Source organism: Fulmarus glacialis, unplaced genomic scaffold, assembly GCF_000690835.1.
Source record: "Fulmarus glacialis isolate BGI_N327 unplaced genomic scaffold, ASM69083v1 scaffold47428, whole genome shotgun sequence".
In the NCBI taxonomy this organism is placed as follows: domain Eukaryota; kingdom Metazoa; phylum Chordata; class Aves; order Procellariiformes; family Procellariidae; genus Fulmarus; species Fulmarus glacialis.
The window spans coordinates 1-19,480 of NW_009227212.1; the positions used below are offsets into that span (position 1 = coordinate 1).

The following is a 19,480-nucleotide window of genomic DNA, read 5'->3' on the forward strand; positions in this document are numbered from 1 at the left end:
TTAAATTTTTAATTTTTTTTTTTTAAATACCCAGGATAAAGATATACCAGCTCCAGTACGGCTGTGTTTTTTCATAAGCATCTACCAAAGTCCTGTACATAACCAAAGCCTCATCTAAAAGTTAGTTTTCTAGGTATGCTACTTTGATCGCCCTCTCATTTTCCCTTCCCTCCTTTTTAAAGCACCTTTTCACATGTCCCACTCCCTGGCTGTGCTACCTTTTAACCTCAGGCTATGCTGCCCTTCCGGTGGAAGGGCTGAAATTCAGTCCCCTCCAATTAATAAGCCAAGTCACAAGGCCACTGATGGACAAGCAGCTGGCGACATTTTTCACCTCTTGGAGCGTTCCTTCAACACAGTACTGCAATCTCCAGGTCAGACATAATTTAATTCTGTCAAATACCTGACATCAACAGGAATTACTTCAGACCTGGATTTCGTTTCATAGCCATGTACAGGGGTGCTTTTCCGTACACAAGCTGTACACACGCTGCCATGGCCTAAGTGCAAATAGAGTGCACGGTGGTCTCAGCTGCATGGTGTTCAACAAAAAGCAGTCTGAATTTTACAGATACAGCTTATCACTCACCCTAGTGATTTTCTCCATGGTTTTATCCTCAAGTAGCACCAATCATTTAAAATTTTCATCTTTTATATATATATACATACACCTTTTAATATTTTATATATATACACAGACACACATATATGTGGCATCAGTATGTTCACTGCAGGAGAAACTTATTTACAATTAGTTGGAAAAATTAAATTGTATCAAGTTACAGTATACCAAAACAAAATTGGCATTTGTGCTTTCTGTTTGTACAGGAGTCATTTTTGTTGTCTCAAAAAAGTTTATATTTTCATTTGCATCAAGACATGTCACATGATGAAAAAAGTTAGAAAACAGCTAGGATTGAGAATTTCAGAGCATCAGCTTTCTTCATATGCCCCAGTCTAAGTCTGTAGAATAGCTGCTTTCTGTACAAATTACCCATTCAAACACCTATGTGGTTACCCAAGCTTGCTTGAGGATCTTCTTAATAAATAATAACACACGACGGAAGAACCATGCATCCTGACTTGCACTGTGCACATTCATGAGATAAAACTTTTGTCCTTCACTGAGTAATGCATTAATAAAAGAGCACTTAAACTTCACTTTTTACTCAGGACCTCAAAGTGCTTTTAAAAAGAAGGAAATACCCCCATTCTACGCAGTAGTTAAGAGGCACAAGGAATAAGGCTTGAATTACTGTCTTCAGACACTGACCAGGTGGTGGAAACCAAGGGCTTAACACCCAGATTCTCCTCAATCTGTTTACTGGGTTGGAGAATCCCATTTTCTCAGGTAATCTCTGCTCTTGGATATAGACGCTTGTTTATAATCTGTAACGTTAACCAAAAGAAATAGCAGCTCCACAGCCCAAACAGCCCAGCTATACTTCAGTAAAGGTACTTTTTTATTGAAAGCATGAAATAGTTTCATAAGAAAGCTGTTTAATTAAAAACAGAGCTAAGTTTAACCTTCATAGTGATTTAGTAAATACAGGTAGGCTGTAAGTACCTCTTTGACTGGGCTAACAAGTATTTTCTGGCCAATTGTAATTTCAGCACTGGGCTACATAAAAGTGACTGCCTGCCTCATCTGTTTACGCTTCAGTAACTACTGGAGTCCAAAAAAGGATTGCTAAGATATATAGTATTAAATAAGTCATTAAAAACTAACAGTGAAATTTTTTTTTTTTTTTTTAATACAAAGCCTGTCAGGCTGGGTGCTGCCATCCACTTCAGGAACTAAAATATACAGCACGTGTAGTGTTACTTTGCAAGCATTTTAATTATTTTAGGAGTAAGAGATCTTCTGTGTCCTAATAGGAAGTCATAGCATTCACATTCATTTCAGGAAACTTTCACCTCTTCCAGACCACAAACTACTCTTCCTTTAGCTATTATCTATATGCACATTTGCAATGCTTTTCCACAGGCTTCTTGTAAATGGAGTTTCTTCTAGTCCTCTGTTTTGACAAACTACCCTCTCAGAGATGGCTGCAGGATCCCTTTTTCGACGAGGTGAGATTTCAGGGTTTTATACACGCTTAGTTGTTGCTCAGGCTGAAGTATCAACAGCTGTTTCAGTAATTTGCTGGGATTTGGACCCCTGTCAATGAAAAAAGAAAATTCTTTTTGTGAGCAGCAGCTCTAAAGAAACTTTTTGACAGCTTTCCATTTTCCTCTGCTGCGCAAACAATGCCTTCCCTTTTCTGGGGACACCAAGTTATGGATTTCTCCCAGTCTATCTCCTCAGGATGCATGGGCGAGCATTGCTGGCAAAGCATACTCGTTAGCTCAATCTGAACAGAAACTAAACAGCATTTCTTGTATTTGCTGTCAAATGGGGATATTAAGAAGGCTTATGACAAATAAGATTCACTGATTCATCCTTAATCACTGTAATCAACATTTTTCATCAACAGATCTTTTTTAGTTTAGTATCTGTTGCCAGATAAGCTGTGTACTATTGAACTAAATGGAAAGTTGGCCAAGTTGGTAAAGAAAACCACAAATTAAACCAAGCTTTTCTAAATAACAGTCTCTTTTTTAGCTAGTCACTTATCTACAGTCTGCTTCTAAGATGGACCAAATACGAGGCAAAGAATCTGTTGCTGATTAGGTATCTAATAATTATTTAGCCATATGCATTTTCAAAACTAAGGGCATGTATCAGTTTGGACACCTACAGCCCCTTGATCCCACCCTGCCCCAGGAACTAAAATGACTGACTGTAAGAGAATTGTCATTCCTATGATTTCTTCTTGAAAGCTGGTATGGTTCAGGGAAGATGAGCAGTATTTTTAAGAAGTTGTCTGCTCTCTTTAACCATAATGTTTTCATCTTAAACAGAAAATCACAAGTCAAGAAACAGAAATACTGAAACTTATAGGAAGAACTGCAGTCTCACAACCTACAAGCTCTTCAGGGAAAGCAGATGTTGCTGCAACCCTCCTGCCCAAAACCCCATCCTCATACCTCCCTGTAATCAGTAAACTCTAGTAAAACTTCTAAGAGGCTGCTACACAAAACTTTCTAGTACTTAGGGTACACAGGTTACCTTTAACAGCATCACAGAAACATTAAGGCATAGCTTGAACCTGACACAAATCCTAGGCAGTGACATATATTTTCTTAATAGTTCTGTATTTGAAATCATTGCATAAATCAGATTTAGAAACCTGCAATCTCCTCTATGCTAACAGTGCAGAACACTGTTGAAGTAACTATGTTACAGCTCCTATGCAAGCTTAAATAGTTAATATTGTAAAAAGCCCATACCTTATGAAACTGGTGATATAGACATGAACAAAAGTGGCCATCAAGTACTGACAATCAAAGCGATCCATTATTCCACCGTGCCCAGGGATTGTGTCTGCAAAATCCTTTTGGGTGCGAAGGAGGGGGAGGGGAAGAAAAATCATGGTCAGTGATTCTGATGAAACACACTAACGATGTATCACTTGACAGCAGCACATTAAGGCCGCAATTAAGCTACGGTTTCACTGCACTGAGCCAAAAGTTAGCAAGAGCCTCCTTTGCTAAAGGAGTTTTTAACTGCAAAGGTGAGTCAAGGGGTGAGAAGAAAACGAAGGGATGAAGCAACTTGTCCACAGTATCACGCAAGAGGACAGTGGTAGGTCAGGTGCAGGTTTGCCAGTACTGAGTACACTTGCGTGCCTATACATACTTCATTTTGTAGCAAGCCTCCTAAGCTAATGGCTGTCATTTCTTGCCTCTGCAGAATCTAATTCTCCTCTTTAATACTTTTATTGCTTTCACCTCTACTGGTAGCTGCTGCTGAAGCACTTGTTACCAGGGAATATACATTTGCTACAGGAGAAGCAGTAACCTGAGGACTTTTTCCACTAACACTGGCTTCGCAAGTCATACTGCCCATTTGCCTGCTGTTTTTTTCACTGGGTTCTTGGTAACCATAGTTAAAAACCATAATGTGTGCATACAATATAAATATATTTAACAGAATCAAAAAACCCTGTAGTGAAAAAATTATCACTACTTAAAAAAAAGTATTTCTGATGCAAATAAAGCGCGATACACTACCTTTGTGTTACCTGATCTTGTCTGTAGAACAGCTTTATCAGTCAAACTACCCTCATATATCCTTTTTGTCATCCACACTCACTTGTGTACTCACTGGGTGAAAACCCTGACCTTATTCACGTGGGGCGACTGCCAGCAAGTTAAACCAGTCCTGTGCCGGTGCCACTTCAGCCCTCCAGCGCTGGGCAAGCATGGAGTGTCTAACCCAACCTACGTGCTGCCTTCAGTAACAATTCCACAATATCCCTGTCTTCACGACAGTCCTTTGGTCACCACCTTGGGGCCCAGAAGTATTAAAAAAATGTACTTTTTAATGTTCTACTTTAAGAATAAGTGCTGCTTTTCAGAAGCATTTTTTTCCCCCCCAAAAGCCCTTCTTCATACAAACAGTCTTTTGCTACCTGGACGTACAGGTATGACAGCGCATGAGGCTGTGGCTAGCAAAGTGCCGGACAAGCTGCTCAGACCGGCATAAGAAAGAGGGGTTAAATACAAGCACATGTATGGGAGTTCAGCACAAACAGAGAGGCTTCTGTGCAAAGCACATGCCAAAACTGGTGGACATAGGGAACAACAACAAGCAACAGGATAAGAATTACAGCAGTCCTACCAAGACATAAAGGAGGTCGGGAGAAAATTTGGGGCTGCCCTCTTCCCATACTCCTGCTGCCACTTAATACCAGCCAGGGACAACACTGCCACAAGCGACAGCGCACACCTTGCAATAAACAGAAGTTAGCACGTCACATCATTTGCCAATACAAACTCTGGTTGCAAGGCAGCACTGTATTGGCAAAGGCAGCCAAACATCTCATGCTTTGGTGAACCTGCCACATCAGCATCTCCATACGACACAAATACTATTGGTAAAACACAGCCAGCCACAATCTGAATGGTAAACCACTGTTGATGCTTCTTAGGCATCTACAAATTGCTTTTCATGACAAGTATAATATCTCACATCTTGCTTGTCCAAACCACTTCTGCAACATGACTTGGAAGAGTAATTATCAACCAAAATATGAAACCAAATTATTCTTAGATTTCAACACTAAAGTCACATGTTGATTATGCAAAGTTTTAAAAACAACACATACATATATCTGATAAAACTAAGTACTGCTGCTGATGCTAAATAACAGCTCAAACATCATTGCACCTTAATAGAAACACTAGGTACTACAATGAACGATTGGAAAAAAAAAAAAAAATCAAACCCAACCAACCAATTTATCTAATTCAAAGAGAAAACCGAAACAAAACCAGCTTACAGGAGTCATTACATACCTTGATTTTGAAAGCTCTTTTAAATCCACTGGCGAAGAATCCTCCAAATGGCCCAATTAATGAGGCAAATGTTGACAGTGCAATGCTGTGCATCTGAAATGGGTACATATTCACCGTTTCCTACAAGAAAAATAATTAGCACTGTATTTCAATATGTTTGATTGTAGGCATTTTAAGCTTAAATATTTTAAAATGGGGCTGTTACAGAGCAAATTTCACAAAGCTCCAGTTTTTCTGACACAAAGTAATACTGTAAAGAAAGGAAAAGTAGACACACTGTAGAAAGCTGCTGAAAGGTCTGGTCATGTGAACAGGATGAATTATTCGGGGTTGCTAGAGCAGTTAACTTTAACAAACGATGCGGTTTTCAGCCAATCCCTTAACTGATCATAAGGAATATAAACTACTAATTCCATAACGTACGATGGGACTCTCTAGTCTTTCCTGGTTCTGCTTTTCCAGCTCCATTTCCTGTAAACAAAGGAGTTTTCCACAAATTCCTGGTATTGCTCTAGTAAGTGGCCCAACGCTCTCCACAAACTTGTCACCTTCATGCCATTCACTGTCACTTCTTCCAAGTGCTCTCACGGGATAGATAGAAATTTTGCACTAGTCCGCCATACTGTCATCTTTGTGTACATACGGTGATAATGGGAGATAGAAGGTTTACCCCCATTAATAACTTCTTGGTTTGCATTTTAAACAGATATTGTTCCCCTCAGCCTGTTCACAGATTTGAAATTTGTTTTGATCTGTTCAAGTTCTTACAGATAAGAGAGACTTCACTGGCAACAGGTACCTGTTTTCCTTCCTGACACAGATTAAAAAAAAGAGGTTTTTTTGGTTGGTTGTGGTGTTTTGGGTTTGTTGGGTTTTTTTGATTGGGGTTTTTTGGTTTGTTTGGGTTTTCTGGGTTTTGGGTTTGTTGGGTTTTTTTGATTGGGGTTTTTTGGTTTGTTTGGGTATTCTGGGTTTTGGGGTTGTTTGGGGTTTTTTTTGTAACTTAGCTTTGAGCACTTTCAAGTCAATGGTACAAGCTCCAGCCTTCAGGGGAACGCTATGCTGGCCTCATCCCTGAAAGCAGAGCATACCTCAGCCGGCAAGTCTTGATAAATACCATCTGTAGCTGAAAAATCCTGTACCTTGTGTTTCTGATTTGCATCACAGCTGGCCAACACCAATTAACTTCTTGAGTACTTTGTGTATTTATCTTAAGACACCTTTCTTTTAGACTAAACTATTCAGTAGGTCAAACAGAAAAGTTTAGGAGTTGGAATTATTAAGTCAATTTTGTTGGGAGAACACAAGGCTCAACATCTTTTGACACCAAGCAAAATGTCTTCCAAACATAACATCTGGTCATATTTCTGAGAGAACATCAGGCAATGATTAACAGAGGGAAAACCAAAAACGGGCTGTTGCCCAAAAAAGTAGATTCGATCTGACCTTCTATAAAGAGTGCTAAAACTAATTCTCTCCTCAAAAGGCTTGTTAGAGCCTGGCAGAAGTACTCCAGAAGTGCACGTGGAACTACCATCTCTTTTTAGGGTTAACTGATAGCTCTCTATTAGACTGGCACAGAGCTGGCCGTTCCCGTCACCTTGCCCTTTACTAAAATACACAATATAGCTGGACACAGTAAGATTTCTCTCTGCTCAGTCCAGATTATGTTTTTGTGCAGAAAAATCCTTATTAAATTTGCAATCAACCCCACAGTTCCTGAAGCAACAGTACATTCATTTGGTATGAAAATATCAGAGCTCCTTCTAGATGTAATCTTACTTTTCTAAGTACCAACTATAGCCTTTAATTACTTTTAGTCTTAAGTTTGGTTGCTACAGTTTCCAGTTTGTGCTTTCTTCTTGTAACCACATGAACTTTTCTCGTTCAGTGTTACACCCATGTAACCCCAAGTAAAGCCCACTGCCTTCCCTAGTGCTGTGCACTCACTCTCCGTGCTGAGCCACTGCACAGGTGAGCGGAGTGCTACAGAACCCACTTGTTCTGCGTTTATCCCAGTCACCTCCTCTTTTCCCTAAAGGAAAGATAATGACAAACTGCTTTGGTTTTATTTGGTATTCTCTTCCTGTTGGAGTGCGTCTGGAGCCTGTGACTTCAGAAGCACTGCTTTGTATAGTAGGATACTACTATACAAAGTATAGTACTACTATACAAAGTATACTACTTCCTGACAGGTAAAGATACAACAACTCACTTAAAAGAATTTGCAGGCTGAGCGTGAGGAAAAGGGTCGGTGACTACATTACACGGAACTATCACTGGTACTCCTTTTTCACTCAGCACGGAAGTAATGGCACTAATGCACAAGATGCTATGTGGTGAAGAAAGTACAAGTCCAATCCTAACAGCAGTTACACACTAGCTGAAAACAGAATGAAGTTCTACAAGATTACTTAAGCTTGCTACTAATTCGGGCCATAACAAGGCTTTGCCCACTTTCCACAAAAATTTAAAGGTTGCTTTTCAAAAATAGGTTTGTCTGCAAAATGCTTAAGTGACATCCATTTCCAGCACAAAGAGAATACAGGCCACAAGAACACAGGTGGGTTTCCTCGGGTGATTCCAGCAATGCATTTCAACAATGCTTGGGTGACCACCTCCCCCGTCTGAGCAACGGAGAGGCTCATGCTACCAATTCTTACCCTTCAAGCCTTACCAGCATTCATATATCTTTCTAAAAATGTTTAGAAAACCACTCAAGCTGGGAAGTACGATTTCAATTTTAACCAAAGCCTTGGTTTTTTCCTTACCCATCCCAACACAGCCTGAAGCAATGGTGGCACAGAGTACTTCTTCATCTGAAAGAGCTCTGAAGGTTCACACTCTGTCACAAATCTGTTGGTTTCACTGTTATATTCCACAGGGCAGACAAAGTACTGATGCTGAGCCAAAAAATAGGAAAACTGAAAAGCAAAACAAGGACTCCTGAAATAGGCATTTGTGGTTCAGTCAAAAATCATACTGTAATGGATGGCTTTGTCATTGCCAGCTGAGGATAATGAAAATCTTTTCAATAAGAAAGAGACCCAGAATAGAGTAAAATTGGTCTGTTTAAACTGGAGAATGCCTCAACAAGGCAGACAAATGTGGATGTTCAATGAGCTTAGTGATGATTTCCCAACCTGTTTTCCTTTTCATATCTCTCAGATTCATATCTATGGGACGTTTCTGCATTATAAAATCCCAAAACGTTAACCACTCATCATTTCTTTGCAGTTCCCTTCTCCATTAAAACTTGAACTACCACTTCTACCAAGTTTGGCAGTTACAAGTTCTGCTGACCTTGGTGATAAATTATTTATCAGAACAGTTACTGTATGCTGTTATTATCATCTATGCATATCGTCAGTGTAAACTACTCAGGAGAAATGTCACTATAAAGTATATAATACAAAAGTACTACTTTACAAAGCATAAATAATGCTACCAATAAACTTCAGTTTCAAAATAGGGATGCAACTAATAGATAAAACAATTCCAGATATTGTAACAGTAATGGCAAAGATGGTCAATATAACCTATTCAGGAGAGGAGCAAGCCTTGCCTAGCCTTTCCAGCTAGTTACAAATTGGCAGAATTCTCTAGCCAAAAAAACCCCTAACTCTTAGGTTTTCAGCAGTTTGAGATGACCAAATTTGTCAGTAATTTTACTTCAAGTAAAAACCAGGAAGTTGAAGACTGAACCTGTACAAGGAAGGTCCTGTGGTTACTTACAATAAATCCAAATACAACTGTGGAAAAGAAGCCTCCAATGAACCCTTCCCAGGTTTTCTTGGGAGACAGCTAGGCACAAAAGAGAGAGTGTTAGCCTCATCAGTTGCATCACTGAACCCTTTTTTACTCTATTTCTGGACCTTGTTTGTGAAAATTAAGCTCCTACTTGTTTTTTCAAAGGTATGTGTGAAATACTGAATGTCAGCAGCTGCAGCCACTGAACATGATAAATAGAGGAGTATGGCTAGGACCTGTCCCAGGCAGGGAGGGAAAGTGCCACAATTTGGTTGGTGCCACTGGGCAGCTTAAGGGAACAGAGAGCTCCCTTGCCATCTGCTGCTGCCGTCTGGAGGCTGCTGCCTGCCTCTGACCACAGCTAACCCGGATTAAGCAGCTGAGCTCCTTCAAGCAGAAGACTTGGAAACCTGCACAAGCACGCTATGGCTCTGTTGGAGACCTCTGCTAGCAAGTGCACATTTAGATAGTGACAGAAGCCTGGGTGTTAGACAACTACTGCTGGGGATGCTCCTCGGGAGACACTAGCTTCCTACATACATTCTAGCAAACTAAGACAGCAAATAACTGCAGGCCTAGAGAGACCAGCATAGCAAGCTATTTTCTTCATCAAATTCTATCATGTTTTCAATTTAGGAGCAGTTTAATATCAGAACCAACTAAATATCCAAAAGTTAACATGGCAACATCATGAAAATAATATTTCATGGCTTTCTGTGGGGTCTTGCGTATTCTACCAGAATAGGAAGATTACTACTTGAGCCCTTCTCAGTGCTACGTCAATAAGACCGTATGAGGAATAGATATATATGACCTAGAGGCTTATTTCAAATTACAGTTTCTGTACAGTAAACATGCTTCCAAAAAGGAAGCTATTATAAATGATGATGCAATAGACTCAAACTGTATTATACTGTGATGTCAATATTACATTTGTATTAATCACAGTTTCCACTTACAAATCTTCAGAAACAGGATAGTCAATTTGTTTTTTTAGCAAGGATGTATATCATGCAGTACAGCGGAAAGTATTTTTTCCATGAACATGTTTTTGAACAAGTATCAAAAATGCTACAAATTGTAAAAGCTTGTTAGTGAGGAAGTGCCTAAGTACATACCTTAATTAATGGAGTTCTGCCAAAGAAGAATCCAAAAATGTAAGCGGTAATATCATTGCAGATAACACTTGAAATTGGAACCAGAAACCTAGAGAAAGACATTAAAAGTTTCATGGAGAAAAAGAAAAGCTGCCTAAATGTAAACGCAGGACAGAAATTGAAACAGCAGCATTTCTTTCTGGGAAATTTTTCTGTGGTATTTAGAAGGAATTATGTTTCATAATGTGTTCACCTAGTTCTCCCATAAACAGCATATTTAGCTTTACTGGTTTTAGTCTTCAGCCAATCAAGACCATTACAGATCCATGTTAGTTCAAGTTAAAATATGATTTTAGTGCATGAGCTTAAAATGTGAACAGGCTGGCTTTTTCCTTATCAGGCTTGAAGACTGGTACCACAGTTACGAAGAAATCAACAGATATAAACATGTTAATGTTATTGGTAACATCAAAGCAAGCAAATTCCTTGTAAAGTTTAATGATACCTAAATTTTAAAAAAAAGAAAGTTTTCCTTTTTTTCTTCTTGTCAGTTTGGAGCAGCCTCATTAGCTTTCTAAGTATTTTTTGCATGCAGACAGCATCTGAATTTGGTACTCAAGCCTGTTAATCTCTTTTTTTTCCCTTTTCAAAGCAGGGATGTATTAATAAGCTAAAAGTCAGATTTTGTGACCATCTGCCAAATTGCCCAGCACCAGTGGAAATGAGAAATAGTAGGCTAGCAAGGCAACTAGGTTCAGTTTTTGGCACATGAACATGATTGCTATGAAAAGAATTTGTTCATACAAACTTTGTCAAAGGCTTTAGGTTTTCTTTCCAACTACAAGCACGTCTTTTCTGCAATAATCTCCCCAGTTGTACATATATCAGGAAAAGAAAAAGGAGAACATGCAGTATTATGTCCTTGGAAGAACACAAATCATCTTCCAGGTGCTTCTTCCTTCTTTCTCAACTTGTAATTTACCCTGTCCCTAAAGAAGTGGGGGGGTGGAAAAACACACCCTCTCTTTGAGGAGCGGTTTTAAGTAATCAAGTTTAACTGCATCATCAGAATTTAATATATCACTGGAAATGGGGCATTAAGATGACCCAACAATATCCAAGATTTAAACTCTTAAAATATTTTAAGTAATCTGAATTTATCTGAACAGGGAAGGTGGCAGGGAAGGCGGCTAAATTGGGGATTTCAAATTAAATGGTCCAACTTCAATAGCTCTGAGCAACCTGAAGCTCCCAAGTAATTGAAAAAAGAACTGCTGGATATTCATCCATTCAGCAAAATGCTATGGAAACTATTTTACCAAGCATGCAAGCAATCCTATTCTTTGCACGTAAATGAAGTGGTTGTTCAAAACTATCATACTTGTGGCTGCCAATCTAGTTAAAGAGGTTTCTGCTTCCTCTCCTGTATCCTTTACCTCATCACTCCCAATTCCTCCCCTTCCAGCTAGATATTAATACTGCTTTAATTTGTGCTGCTTTAACTGTTCCCACAATTATTCTCCATGATCTATGTAAAAGAATCAACCTTTCAATGCAATAGTTACAAATCAATTTATTACTGTCCCCTTACCAGATCATGCCTTCAAAGAGATTTTGGATGACAAGATGAGATTGAGTTACAGTGATCAGCAAAGTGACATGAGTCCATGCGAACTGTTAACAATGCAACAACACAACAGTTAGTGAAAACACTGATCCATACACCTTCATAAATACTGGCGTGTCAGCTAGAGGAGCTACTTAGGAGCTCAAAGGAAAGACCAGTTCTAGTGATAATGCAATGTGTGCATACAGTATATCACAAGTTAGCTGGCTTTCTGAAGCAAGTACTGAAACTTTAACAGGTTTCCCCATCACTTACCTCCACCCAGAATTTTTTAACGTGCAGTTTAACATCTGATTTAATAAGACACACACCTTCAGCATGAAAGTAGCAAAGAAATGTAAGCAATGTGATATTCTGTATATACATATAACAGACATGTTAGAACTGTAACAATAAAATGGCAATGAACTACTCATGAAAGAGTCATGTTACACAGATGTGGATATCTCTCATAACAGAATACCAGTCCTCTTATGAAACATGAAAATTCTCAGGATTAGCAAAGACAAAGCAAATTTTTATGCGCATGGTCATTTAAACAGTCATTTTCCTCAGTATTACTGTACATACTTGGTTTTATTCTGTAGCACCAGTGTACAATAAAGTGGTTTCCAAACAGTTTACCAGTAAAAATTCTACAATAGATTTTATTTTCCAAAAACTTTTAAATCAAGAACTAGTAGTTTTTCCATGAAACACCAAATTTAAGCACTCTAAATGTCTGGGTGATTTAACACTCAGAATGTCCTACTTTAATTCTCTTATCACATGTGTTTTCCTATGGCAGCCAGCATCTACTTCCAGTTAAGACAACTCAAGAAGGCTGAAAGGGGGGATGCAAGAACTGACTAAATGTTTCTGAAAATATGACCTGCCGGTTAATTAAAGAATCTCTGCAGAAAAATTTTTAGTATTGTACGGTGATACTGGAACACAACCTAAACCCAAATGGCTACTATCCCTGTCTGTCCAAATACTGTTGCCACACAGTGGATACACGGCTTCCCTCTGTTTTACTGCAATTCTTAGGTAGTCACACCTTAATGTTTTCTGGGTAGGCACCAAGTCATATGACTGGCACCACATTTTTTTCTGCCTTCTTTCCAGAAGGGGAAAAAGGAAAAAAAATTATGGAAAATTAATATATTTACCTTGTGCCAATCTGAAGAGGACTTTTTTTGCAGATGAGAAGATAAAGACCACCTCTCCTAGAAAAGCTGCATCTCCCTGTCAGGCAAGTTCTCCCACAAACAGGGTAAATTTTCTTGAGTAAAAGATTTTTTTACATGCTCATACAGGTCTCAGCTAAGTCCTAGTCTAGAATTAGGGATCCTCAATGGTAAAGTGCTACCTAAAGCATTGTAGAAACAGAGGGGTTAACTCTCTAAAGCATCCCCAGAGCTTTAGGAAATCTTTAAGGTTGCACAATGCCCTGACTGCTCAAGTTCTTTAAAGACAGGAGCTGTATTGCATTACTGTTTTACTGTTGCTTCTAATCATTCCTATGATTAGAAGTGGGGGGTTCAGTGGTGTTTTAAGGTTTGGTTTGGTTTGGGTTTGGGTGGGTGGCTGGTTTGTTTTGTTTTTTTTTTACGTGTGACATTACAAAATTAGTTTTCGACCTATAAGATATATATAAGAAAAAAGTTCATGCTCTTGATTATCCACTATGCTGTTTATTAGGTGGACAAATACAAAAGATGAGAATACTGGTTTCTTTTAATAGATTAATGGTCTATTGAGGCACAGCAGAGCAGAAGACCAGACCTGCTGTTAAGCGTCACAGAATAAATCTTCCACATAGGGGTTAAGATCAAGTTCCCTTCACGGCACTTCAGTGGGGCCTCTACAAAGTAACCCTTGAGTCACAAGAACCACTTCCCACGCTATGCTGAACTACTTGGCTTCAGACCTGGGAGGGAGATGCACACCCCTTGCTCCAGGAATCTCTTTCATATCGGCCTATCACTAAGGGAAACGTATCACATTGTATATGCACAAGGCCTCACCAATGACAGCTTGTATTGACTGAAAGGCCACATCCCGTGATATAATAATAATAAGCTGCAAGGTGAACAGATACTGAACAGCCCACCACCACTTCATTTCAAGTTCCTGTCGGTTTAAGCACATTTTCCACATCCCTCTTCCAAGCTATTTTATGAACATAGGGACATGACTGTTTCTAGTGACATTCATAACGTAAGTAACCGCAGTGAAGTGGGTAATACATACCATGTAAAACTGCAGACGATAATGCTTCTTCACTAAACTCAAAACAAACATGCAGAAGCCTGTAAAACAAAGCAAGTGTAGTTTGTACCATCTTATATTTAATTACACTGAACTGTGATATACCAGTAATTCTCTTCCCTTGAAGCAGCTTTTAATCCCTCTGCTGCTAGGAGCATTTGCTTGTATTCAGTTACGTGTACATACAAAATCATTCTCATTAGAGCACCAGATTTAGTTAACATCAGTAAAAAGCACCCATTTCATTACTTACAAGGTCTCATCGTAGACATCAATTTTTAGGGGAGGAGACCATCACCTTTAAAAACCACTCAAAAACCAGGTCGACAAGCTGATTTTAAATAATTAACAGAAATAATTGAAAGGAAGAGACCAGCTTGCCCCTTTCGCCCGGACAGGCTTACGGCTGCATGCAACACGTGAAGTGCAGGCGTTGGAGAATCCAACTGACTGAAAGAAGTGTTCTGGGTGGCTAACAGAGCACCTCTTCTCCCCTAGGGCAACTTCCTGTGCCAGCAGGGGTCAGAGGCCCTCAGAAGACCCTTAACCCTGAGGACAGCCCCTCAGTGACCCCACGATCCCAATGCGACAGCCACCAAGGGGCTCTGCTATGCTTTGCCTCCTGCTTTTGTTCATCACTGGCTTGTCTCATCTCTCCCCTCACCGCCCTTCAGCGGTCATGAGGCATTAGTTAAGTTAGTTTCCTCAAGCCAAAGCCAGCTGAAAAAGGTCAAGTCTTGCAAAGCTGGTTTCAAGTTTGCGATCTAAGCACCAACTAGAATTTTTATCTGGTTTAAAGGGCCAGTTCTTCAGCGATCAAAATTAATTCACGCCAACTTCTCTTGAGTGCTATTAGCTCAATTTTCTCAAGATCACCTACTTGTTTAGGCTGCTTTCTTCTTCTCAGTGAATGCAAAATTTATATTCATCTTTTCAAAGGAAAAATGGAACTGCGAACACCTAATTTCCTTAAACATCAAGAGGAAAGAGAAACTGAAAGTGCATAAAGCTGGGGAGCAATTTTTTTTAAAAAAAGAAATAAACACAGAAACAAATGCAGCACAAAGTTCTTTCAGTTTTGCAATTTCCTACACTTACCTGTTAAATAGAGTGCAAAAGATATAAATCTGTGGTAACGAATTAGGAATTGAAGCTGTTCTCTTCTCTGAACAAATGTAGCGAAGTAATCAGCTACAGTCTCTCCATAAAAGAAGTAGTTCACACACAGCAAAAAGTACCTACAACATACAACAGCTAGCAGTTATTTTAACAAGATAATATCTATTTAGGTGTCATTCTTAAAAACAAAACAAACAAAAACCACAACAAAAAACACCACACAAAAGGAAAACCAGAAGGGTAGAAAAGACGTGATAAAAATAAAATTCAAGTATAAATCCAATCTTATGTTTCTGGGTTGGCATCTCCTCTAATAAGCCAATTTTTGTAATTTACTTCTTCTAAAGCAACCGCACTAGAAAAACAAACACATTTTGCCGGATACAGTTGGAAAATTCCTTTCATCCTTAACTACAGTATTGAATACTCCACACCTATGCAAGTCCTTTACAGATATTCTAAAAGTACAGAACAAGTACCTGCTATCATTGATACTGACACAAGCAATTCTGCATATTCTTTTCCTGTATTCTAGTAAGGGTAGTTTGTGATTTCTGCCTTACAAATAGGAAAAAAGGTACTTGCATAACAAATCCTCTGAGGTTATAAGACAGTGAATCTGACATGGGGCTTGAGGATCTGAATGTAACTATACTTTTGCCATTTGGCCTGAAGATTCTCATCTGAAAGAGTTACTGCTGTATCTTCTACTCCGCTTGACCGAGCAATAATCTTACAGGGTTAAATTCATCAACTAACTAGTAAATGCAGCTATTACTACAACTTTTTCAAAACAATTTTGTGGGAGTATGTCCACACCCAAGGTTCAACTGAGGTGAAATGTCACCTTCAGCCATCTCTTTTTGAAGGATCTTCAAAGAAATTCCTTTCAGTCAAAACAGTCAGTACACAAGTAATTCTGTCACAGTTTTTCATACAAGTTCAGTTACTCAGCTTTCTAGAGTTAAGTCACAATGGGATCCTCAAATGCCAAGGCAGTACTCAATAAAAACTAAAAAATAGCAAATCCAAAACCACTAAGAGATGCACCTTTCTGGGCAACATACTCTTCGGCTTATTACCAAAGTCAGCCACAGAAGATAAAAACTTGTGATTCAAGACTGGATCTCTGGATAGTCTCAGAGCAATCAGTACTCATTCTCTTCCCCGCAACAGATGTTAACGCTCACTTTGCAGGGCTTCACATCTCTAAATAAGCCAAATAGTTGATGTTCAGACTACTAACAGGATTCTCTCATCTCATTGAAATGTCTTAATATTTAGTCTCAGTGGCAAGATGTTGGACTGAAAGGAGCTTTGATGTTAACTAATGTGGCAATGCAGAGTTGATTTTGAGCTCCACGTATGAAAGTGACGGTGGTCAACTACCAAAGTAGACTAAGTGGTAGAGTGCACATCTCCGCCTCTAAAAATTTTGGCAAGACTGCAGAATCATTCATGTATGAGTCTGCTCTAGCTGTAGATCCAGAAGCCATGGAATAAAGCAAACAATAGATCAGTCCCCTGGATAATCCAGGAGTGACCAGAGGGGAACTGATTAACATTTACAGAAGAGTCGACAGATACAGTAAAGTTGCTTCTAGAAGTGAAGAAGCAATGTGACAAGAGACAGGGAATAACCTAGATATTTCAATTCCTTAAAAACCCAAACCCAACACAAAACCAAAACAACACAACATAGGTCATGACTGAAGAATTATGTCCTTAAGCACCTTAGAGACTACATGTGCCCAACACATTCCCATAACGCTGACTCTAATCAAAAGCCTTTATTTTTCCTCCCAGAACTCAGAAGAAGAATTGATTTCCCCAGTTCTACCCAGCCCTACATAAGCTGGACATTGTCACAGGTATCTGGGATTTGCCAGAAAAATTAATCTCATCTTTTGGCTTTCAGAAGATCTCCCAAGACTATATTTATGCAGTCCTGTGATTAAGTGCACGTTTGGAAAGGATCTAAAACTTGTATGTTATTATTTTAATTCTCTGTGTGTGCGAAAAGGAGCCTTTAAGGTACCTGTTCTATTTATTTCTTGTGCAAGGTTAACAGTCACAAAAAAAAAAAAAAATCAAAGCAGTTCAGGCGGTACATATCAGGTGATTATTTGGCTATGCATATTTTTAGATAGCTTACACGTGCTTAATTCTGACTCAAAGCATATATGCATGCATACATATATGTGTACATATATACATATCTATAACAAGGAAAAAAATTGAAGTAGTAAAAGGCCAACTGACTTGTTCAAGTTCACAGGTGGAAGACAACTACAGAATCCTGTATTAGAGACAGATGTCAAGTTTTATGTCCGCACATGACCTACAAAGCTATCATTCCACCATGACAGGATATGAAGAACATGAAGATTTAAGTTACACATCCCTACTTATTGATGTTCCTACTTGCTACTCACCAGCTGAGGGATCTAAACCATGGTAAATCATATGAGTGGTAGACTCTGTAACCTATAGTAATGATTTCATGGTAACACTTCACTTGGATGCTTAAGACCTAAAATAAGAGAAATAAAAAACTATGTAAATATGCTGCAGTTGTCTCTTAAAGGCAGTAAGTAGTACTGCAACCTGCATTAAGGGGAGAAATTATTCTGAATTCAAATTCCACACAGAAAACAGACAGCTTCAAAGCAAGTCCAAGGAAAACTAAAGCTCCATTTAAAACCCCACAAAAACCTCAAAACCACTAGGCGTGCTGAGAAAAAACACATTGGGCTAGTGTCCTGGTTGCGGCTGGGATAGAGTTAATTTTCTTCCTAGTAGCTGGTATAGTACTGTGTTTTGGATTTAGGATGAGAATAATGTTGATAACACATTGATGTTTTAGTTGTTGCTGAGCAGTGCTTACACTAAGTCAAGGACTTTTCAACTTCCCATACTGTCCTGCCAGTGAGGAGGCTGCAAGTGCACAAGATGCTTGGAGGGGACACAGCCAGGACTGCTGACCCAAACTGGCCAAAGAGATATTCCATACCACACGACGTCATGCTGAACAAAAAAACCTGGGGGGAGTTGGCTGGGGGGGCATGGCTGCTGCTCGGGAACTGGCTGGGCATCAATCAGCAGGTGGTGAGCAATTGCATTATGCATCACTTGTTTTGTATATTCTTTTATCATTATTATTTTTCCTTCCTTTTCTGTCCTATTAAATTGTCTTTATCTCAACCCACGAGTTTTACCTTTTTTCTGATTCCCTCCTCCATCCCACTGGGGAGGAGTGAGCGAATGGCTGTGTGGTGTTTAGATGCCTGCCGGGTTAAACCACAACAGCTAGCTGCAAGAATATGCTTGTGAAACAAGGGAAAGCTCCTGACTTTTCTTCATTAAAACAGTTTGGCAGAAGCAGGTCAAAAGTACTTCCTGTAAAGAAGGCTTTTCTATTTCTTTTGACTAAGTTTTATCTTTAAATTTAGTTTAAGAAATATTTTCTAGGCCCAATGGAAAAAACTAGCTGTGCAACACAACTTGGACACCAAGGTCTTCCACTTGCAAGCATCTCATTAAGGGCAGTTAGCATTGATGATGAGAAGCAAAGCTCGTCTAACCCAGGTCTGAATGTCACACCCTCCACAGCCTTCATTTTGTTTTGCCAATCTCACTACTTCAGTGCTTGCCCGTGCAAGTCTGGTAGTACGTCCTGTCAGTCTTTGGGCTCCAAAGGACTCTCTGCCAGTTTTGTCTAATCCACAGCCACCAAGCAGATTGCCCTGCCCAGATATCAAGTATTGCCAAACACAGGTCATCAGTAATCCTGTGCAGAGGCAGGAGTAAGAATCTACCCACGCTGATTGTGCGTGTTGGCATGCTAGGCTTTGCAGTATTCTCTTTCCGCCTGCATTCATGAATAAATTTCATCTCGCTCAACATGTGAACACAGTTTAGAACAGTCTTACACCACCGCATAGAGTTAATTTTGAAGCTCCCCTATCTCATACTCTTTCTTCTGCTTGGCCTACATTATAAAACTTTAATGCTATACATGAGTGCAACATTAAAAGATTGCACCTTGCAGTGGAAAAGGACACTGGGGTCCAAAGGCATGGAAGCTTGTGCCTGTAACCTTAGTAGCAGGCAAACATAAAACATGCCTCCCAACTTTTTAGAGCAGTCTCAGGGCTTGTCCTCCAAACTTCACTGGATTACCCTTCCTACAAGTCTCTGTGCGTTTTCAGTCTCAGTGTTAAGATTTTAT

General features: G+C 39.3%; 1 protein-coding gene across 1 annotated transcript; it reads right to left on the reverse strand.

The window, feature by feature from the left end:
• Positions 1-2,031: 2,031 nt before the first annotated feature.
• LOC104070492 (phosphatidate cytidylyltransferase 1-like) lies at positions 2,032-19,143 on the reverse strand. The gene is given in 11 exon segments (XM_009583067.1): positions 2,032-2,161; positions 3,334-3,437; positions 5,404-5,523; positions 8,175-8,327; positions 9,139-9,207; positions 10,272-10,359; positions 11,842-11,924; positions 14,113-14,171; positions 15,229-15,368; positions 17,685-17,829; positions 19,068-19,143. Coding segments are annotated over 11 exon segments (1,167 nt in total).
• Positions 19,144-19,480: the final 337 nt, after the last annotated feature.